Source organism: Camelus ferus, chromosome 33, assembly GCF_009834535.1.
Source record: "Camelus ferus isolate YT-003-E chromosome 33, BCGSAC_Cfer_1.0, whole genome shotgun sequence".
NCBI classification, from domain to species: domain Eukaryota; kingdom Metazoa; phylum Chordata; class Mammalia; order Artiodactyla; family Camelidae; genus Camelus; species Camelus ferus.
Window position 1 is genome coordinate 7,663,850 of NC_045728.1, and position 7,715 is coordinate 7,671,564.

Consider the following 7,715-nt stretch of genomic DNA (forward strand, 5'->3'; position numbering starts at 1 on the left):
CAACTGGGCCTCCAACAATATGGAATTTGATAATTATTTCAATTTCCTCCAGAATCCAGGGAAAAAGGAGGGGTAGTATTCACTGGAGAACCCACAGACACATCAGCTGTTATTTTTTACGACATTTTAGTGATTTGTGGGTTTTGTATTCCATTTTTACTCTCAAAAGTTTCAAAACTATTTGAAAATATTAAAAACAAAACATAAAAGTGGAAATCCCAAATAAAATACATTGCAGTCTTTACAAAAGGCATGAAACAAAAGGGACAACATGAGCTTATTTAAGCATAGATAAATATCCGCGTTCGATGGCCCCTCCTAACCTGAGCAGCAAAATGTAAGGGCATACAGAATCTTAGTGGCATCCTTTGGGAATGTATCCTAGGTGATATGCTAGGTTCAGGGAACTCTAGTATTAGTCTGCTTTCCTATTAATGCTGGAAATTCATTGAAAAACCTGTATGCTATGATATTCGGTAAAGCCTGGATAGTGATTATGAGCAGATACCCATAACACTAAATTTAAAGTTGTTCAATAGATTTATTTTCTATTCAACGGAAAATTCTGTAAGAATAGAGATCATTTCTCTTATTCACTCTAATATTCACAGGACACAGCCCAGTGACATGGTAAGCACTGTGTGTGTTTGTTGAATGAATGAATGGATACTACTCACCCTTTCAAATTATGATGTGATTGTATATTTCTTTACATAAAGACAGAAACATGAGTGAAATAAAGACACAGAACAACCACATGTACTAATTAAAATATATATTCTCATTAAAGTTGAAGATATATCAAAGCTAAATCTGAATGAATTCTGACTGCTTTTTTGGCTCCTTCTAAATCAGCGTTATAAGGACTGGCATTGAAAAAAAAAATAAAGCAGTTTAAATTGTTCCTGTATCTAAACCTTTAATATAGCACACAACATAAAATTTTACTTAAAACACATATGCACATACCACTTCTTAAACTCTTAACTTCAACAACAACAAAAACAACTTAATTAAAGAGGGGAAAAGGGGCTTAAATAGACATCTCTCAAAAAGAAGAAATACAAATGGCCAACAGACATATGAAAAGATGCTCAATATCACTAATCATTAGGGAAATGCAAATCTGATTTACAATGGGACATCACCTCACACCCATTAGAATGGCTCTTACCGGAAACCAAAAATACAAAGGAAAAATAAGAGGCAAAAAAAAAAAAAAAAGAGATGTGAGGACATTGGAACCATTGTGCATGGTTGATGGGAATGTAAAATGGTACACCCACTGTACAACGTGGGTCAAGTATATCCTTCTACCATTTAGTTTTCTGTGTGACCTTTATTATCAAACACTGTATGCTTGCAAGGCTCTTGTTAAAGTCTGCCCAAATGAGATCTGATCCCTATTTGGGGTGTACAATAGGCATCATTACTGAGTGTAGAACGTTTGTGTTTTCACTGTGACTATGATATTAATTTAGCACATGCCACCTTGATTCTAAAACATCTGGGTTGGACTTCTAAGATAGTTCGTGTCACATGCCTCCCCAAATACATTTTTGCTGACCAAGCTAAATTGAATGGTATTTACTTTCTGATCAAAAGCATAGTATCTAAATAGACATTTCTTCAAAGAAGACATACAGATGGCAGAGGCACATGAAAAGATGCCCAACATCACAAATTATTCAAGAAATGCAAATTAAAACTACAATGAGGTATCACCTCACATCAGTCAGAATGTCCATCATAGTAAAGTCTACAACTAATAAATTCTGGAGAGGGTGTGAGGAAAAAGGAATCCTCCTACACTGTTGCTAGGAATTTAAATTGGTGTAGCCACTATGGAGAACAGTTTGGAGGTTCCATAAAAAACTAAAAACAGACTTATCACATGATCCAGCAATCCTGCTCTTGGGTATATATCCAGAGAAAAGTCTAAATCAAAATGATATATGCATCCCAATGTTCATAGCAGCATTATTTACAATAGCCAAGACATGGATCAACCTAAATGTCCACTGACAGATGAATGGATAAAGAAGATGTGGTATGTTTATACAATGGAATAACACTCAGCCATAAAAAGTAATGAGATGGTGTTACTTGAAGCAACATGGATGGACCTGGAGATTATCATACTAAGTGAAGTAAGTCAGACAGAGAAAGACAAATATCATATTATATCACTTATATGTAGAATCTTTAAAAATGACACAAATGAACTTATTTCAAAACAGAAATAGACTCACAGACATAGAAAACAAACTTATGATTACTTGGGGGGAAAGGTAGGAGAGAGGGATAAATTGGAAGTTTGGGATTGGAACATACAAACTACTATGCACAGAATAGACAAATAACAATCTCCTCCCGTATAGCACAGAGAATTCTATTCAATGGCTTGTGTTAACCTGTAATGAAAAAGAATTTTTAAAGGATATACATACATATATATATAAGTGACTCACTCTGCTGTAAACCAGGGGGGAAAAAAGGCCTGTTTATCATCTTTTTTACTTGTACAGCCTGTGTTTCAGTCATCATGCTTCAAAACGCTTAAGACAATCCAGGATAAATAGGAAGGTAGAATTATTAACTTTGACATCCTTTTATCACTAGTTAAATGTGCAGGAAGCACAGTAGGTTTACTTGTTAAATCAAAATTGCAGACATATGTGGAATAGTATAATTACCCAAACACTCCTTAAACACTGAATCCTGATCATCAGGAACCTCAGGGCCAAAATTCATAAAGAAGAGGCCAAAGCTCAGTTCTTTGCAGAGTAAGCTCCATGATTTGGGGCAAGTTAAGTTCTTTGATCCTAACTTGCCTCATCTGTAGACTTCATCAGAGTTTTATGAGGTTTAAATCAGACTGTCAAACACTCTTTCCCTTTCAGATTGACTCAAGTGTTTTGAGCAGACGGACTATGTGTAACCACCCCCTCCTCGATCTTGCAGGCTCTCCTGGAAAATAATTAATGCCCCGCCTGACATAATTAGTAATCAGTATTTGGGGGGATAAATCGATCCATGTATGCATAAATAAGCAAATGAATGAATGCATTCAATGAGGGATTTGAAAATCCACCACCCCCAAATATTTATTGAGTATTCAAGGCATTTAAGTTAGAGGCTTGAACAGATGCCAAGTGAAACACACCTCAAGTTATAGCTTGAAATTCTCTTTGGCCTCTCAGCATGTTTCTTCCCCCTTCTCCTCGTGATGGGCCTTTCCCCTACCCTGTGAACTGCACGTCTCCATTCCACCGTACCCTATGCCCTGGCCACAGAGGTAGGCATGTGACGCAGCCCAGGAAATCAGATCTGAATCTGGAGCTGAGGCGCACAGAAGCAAAAGGCAGCTGAGGCTGAATCATCTGCTGGCGGGGCCTGGGGCTGCTCTGTGAATTCTTACTCTGAGACCCCTGCAGCCGCCCTAATTCCCACCCTCAAGGAGCCTAGTTTTCCTCAATTTATTTAATTCTCTGAGCTATGCCAGGTACTACTGCTTGCAGTAAGTCAATCCCATTGATACAAGAAGTAAAATAACATATTCATTAAAACAACATATACACGTGAAAAAGTAGTAAATATATAAATGTACATATAAATATGTGATATGTGTGCCAAAGAAATTTTTAAAATTACTATTCCACCTAAGTATTTCACAAAGGAAATCAGAAGATTTAATCTTTAATCAGTTCCTTTCTCTTTGTCTCATTTCTAAGGTTCAGTTATACCAAGCAGTTAATTGCTCCCTTACGCAGTAAGATCCCTGACTTGGGAGATTAATACCCAAAGGAAGGCCAAGGTTATTTAAAATCTTTGGTGTCTGGGAATTACTGTAGTTCCTAGAATCAGAGGGGAAGTTACTGTGTGGAAGTGAAAGTACACTTAGATGTGTGACATTCTATTTGAAAGTGATTGAAAAAGAGAAGAATTCAGGATATGGACCAGCAGGCTGCAAGCTGATGGGAGTTTAGCAGGAAAGGGCTCCTTCCTTCTGTGGAGAAGGAAATAAAAACAACATTCAACAGCACCAGCCAGTTATGTGCCCTCTTTGCCTTGTAAGTGCCCAAATTTTGTCCTTCACTTAAAAAAAAAAAGATTTGGCTCTGACTCTCTCCCTCCTGTCAAAATCACCAAAGGGAAAAAAGAAAGAGAGAAAAGAGAGAGGGTCCTAGGCAGTAGGATTCATGGGTTGATCTAAAATTTAAAGACCTCACTGCATTAGAAAAGTTAAAACAGGTTGAAAAAAGTATCCGAATTTTTCAAAGTATGCAAATTTGAAAGGTACCCCTGTGCCTGGAACTGCCACAAAATTGGGTTATTGCTTAACTTAGATCTGGTTAAACTATTAACAGATTTTGGAAACTGAAATAGAGACTACCAGTTACTCATGTGTCCTGAAATCTGGAGCATATAGGTCCTGTTAAAGTAATTTTGTTTATTAAGAGCTATCCAAGACCCTTCTTTTGGCTAGTTTCTCATTTTGATCTTCATACCTAGGGAGACAATGTGGTAAAGAGTCTGTATCTTTTGTAAGTATGGCTTATGTGATCATAAATGATTTTGGGGGCATTCATGTTACCTACATATTCTCAGATGAATGTCAGAAACAAGATTATACTGTATAGCACAGGGAAATATACACAAGACCTTAGGGTAGCAAACAGAGAAAAAAATGTGACAATGAACATATATATGTTCATGTATAACTGAAAAATTGTGCTCTACACTGGAATTTGATACAACATTGTAAAATGATTATAAATCAATAAAAAATGTTTAAAAAAAAAAAAGAAACTTGGATGGGACCTTATTGAGTCTTTATACTTGTCTCTTTAGAATCACAAAGTAGCATTCAAAATTAAAGCAATTTAATGGTGTATATGAAGAATGGAAGATAGGAGAGTGGCCAGGGAAGGCTTCTTGGTGCGGCTGTAATGAGGAGCATCTGTAAGTAGAAACTGCACTGCAGATAGAGCCCCACTACGGAGGGAAGCAGGCCTGCCGAGGCAGAGCTGTCAGGAAGCACCACTCTGCAAATATCTGGTCACTTGCTCCTTTTCTGTTTCACTGATTTAAACGTGGCTAATTGACATACATATGAAATTTAACCACAAATTTCTTTTCACAGACACCCAAGAGTTGATTCCTGCATAAAAATGAGAAATCACACAGTGGTGACCGAATTCATCCTTCTGGGAATCCCCGAGACAGAAGGCCTCGAGCCTGTCCTTGTCTTCCTGTTCTCATGGCTGTACGCATGCACCCTCCTGGGAAACGTGCTCATCCTTACAGCTGTCATCTCCTCCCCTCACCTTCACACTCCAATGTATTTTTTCCTGGGAAACCTCTCCACGTTTGACCTGGGTTTCTCTTCAACAACTGCTCCCAAGATGCTGTCCTACCTTTCAGGACAGAGTCAAGGTATCTCTTTTCAGGGCTGTGCTGTCCAGCTCTTCTTCTACCATTTCCTGGGCTGTACTGAGTGTTTCCTGTACACGGTCATGGCCTTGGACCGCTCTGTTGCCATACGTTATCCTTTGAGATACATGGCCATAATGAACCACAGGGTCTGCTGCATCTTGGCCACAGGCACCTGGATGGGTGGCTGTGTCCATGCCACTGTCCTAACCTCCCTCACCTTCCAGTTGTCCTACTGTGGCTCCAACAAGGTGGGCTATTACTTCTGTGACATACCTGCAATCTTACCTCTGGCCTGTGGGGACACTTCTCTGGCCCAGAGGGTAGGTTTTACAAATGTTGGTCTTTTGTCTCTCATTTGCTTTTCTCTCATCCTTCTTTCCTACACTCGCATTGGGATTGCCATATCAAAAATTCGCTCAGCAGAGGGCAGGCAACGAGCATTCTCCACCTGCAGCGCACACATCACTGCAATTCTTTGTGCTTATGGGCCAGTCATCATCATCTATCTGCAGCCCAGTCCCAGTGCTTTGCTTGGTGCTATAATTCAGATATTGAATAATCTTGTAACTCCCATGCTGAACCCACTGATCTATAGCCTGAGAAACAAGGATGTAAAATCAGCTCTGAGGAATGTGTTTCCCAAAAGAGGCTTCACTCTGGAGAATAAATGAGAAAATCTACAGCTTGGCTGGACAGAGTCTGAGTCTCTATTTCTTAGGACTAATTCTCATCTGCAGCTTCGAAGGTGTGTTGAAATTAAAGGTACTCTGAGTCGATCTATCACTTAACCTCACTAAATTTTTTTAAATGTCTGTTTTCATATTTTTCTATGTTTTATAGGGAAATATAATTAATAGAGTCACTTTGCCGACATGGAACTGATTCTTGTGCTGCGTGGATTCCCTTCCAGGACTGCCATTCTCCCCAGAACATTTCTTAGCTCTTTACATCTTTGGAAGTGTTAAAAGAACTTATCTCCTTTCTCATAATCGCAGTTAAAAGTACATGCATACATATCTAGAGGAAAGGGAGAGAGGAAAAAAATTGAAGCAAGCCCAGCTTAATACGGATTATCAGAGCTCAATATCCTTTCTTTTTGTCGAATATAACCTCCAATTTACTTCCAGTCAACACCAAATTCAAACTAACTCGAGTAATACTTAAGGCAAGATCTCTGTAGTGTGTAGTTTGGTTTGATTTTAGTATTTTTCTCGTGTACACATTCCTCTGGGATCTAGATATTCTTGCATTATTAGATGCCTGGAAGGTTGTATATCTGAATCATTCCTCATTAGCCCCTAAAAGAATCAGCTTTAGTTTTGTAAAGGAAAAAAAAAAGAAAAAGAAAAAGAAAAAGAAATCGTATGTTGAGGTTGCTATCATCTATGGTAAGAATGAATCTTCTATCCAAGAAATTGCGAAGAAAGAAAAAGAAATCTGTACTAGTTTTGTTGTCGCACCTCCAACTACAAAAGTTACAACCACAATGTGTGACAGGTGTTTAATTAGGATGGAAAAGGCATTAAATTTGTACAATAAAATATTTTGAGAGACCACATTCATGTAACTTTTATTACAGAATATTGTTGTAACTGTCCTACTGTAGTATTAGTTATGGTTGTTAATCTCTTACTGTGCCTAATTTAAACTTTACTCTAGGTTTGCATGTATAAGAAAAAACATAGTATATATATAGGGTTTGGTACCATTTGTAGTTCCAAGCATCTACAGGGGTCTTGGAGCATATCCCCTAGGGTAAGGGGGGGTCTACTGTAGTCACTCCTATTCTTTAAGCCCTGTCATGATGCTGTGGGCTGCATTCATACCATCCCATTCACCTCTTTTTTCCTCTAGATTCCAAGGATTTATACTAATTGCTTTTCCTCTTCCTAAACACAAACACCCATGTTTTCGTCCCTGACCTCCCCCTTTGTCAGGCGAATGCTGAAACAGGCTTATGGTTTGCAACCTCCATTCTTCTGTTCTTGAAACACATACGGACACACACGCACACACACGCTTTCTGTTTTAAGCATTTCACTACTTGTCACTACGAAGAAACACTTGACAATACTTATAATAATGAACACTTGAAAAGTTACAATGGTTTAGAAAATGTCTTTGAATTTCACCCTAACAGTTTTCCTCTAATGTGTATTAAATGTAATTTCAGCGGGTCCTAGCTTTCTTTCCACTTCCAATTTCTTCACCTTCCATTGAAGGGCCAGGTTTATAGGCTAAGAGCCTAGATTCAAAAATTTCTTTATTTAACGCCA

General features: G+C 38.2%; 1 protein-coding gene across 1 annotated transcript; it reads left to right on the forward strand.

Annotated features, from left to right (window-relative positions):
* Positions 1-5,174: 5,174 nt before the first annotated feature.
* Positions 5,175-6,110, forward strand: LOC102512645 (putative olfactory receptor 10D4). Its single transcript, XM_006174356.2, has one exon. It carries the CDS (start codon positions 5,175-5,177, stop codon positions 6,108-6,110), a length of 936 nt encoding a protein of 311 aa, XP_006174418.1.
* Positions 6,111-7,715: the final 1,605 nt, after the last annotated feature.

What these genes read in the sequence shown, in the direction of transcription:
- LOC102512645 (XM_006174356.2), top strand. Translation starts at nt 5,175, where the DNA reads ATGAGAAATCACACAGTGGTGACCGAATTCATCCTTCTGGGAATCCCC.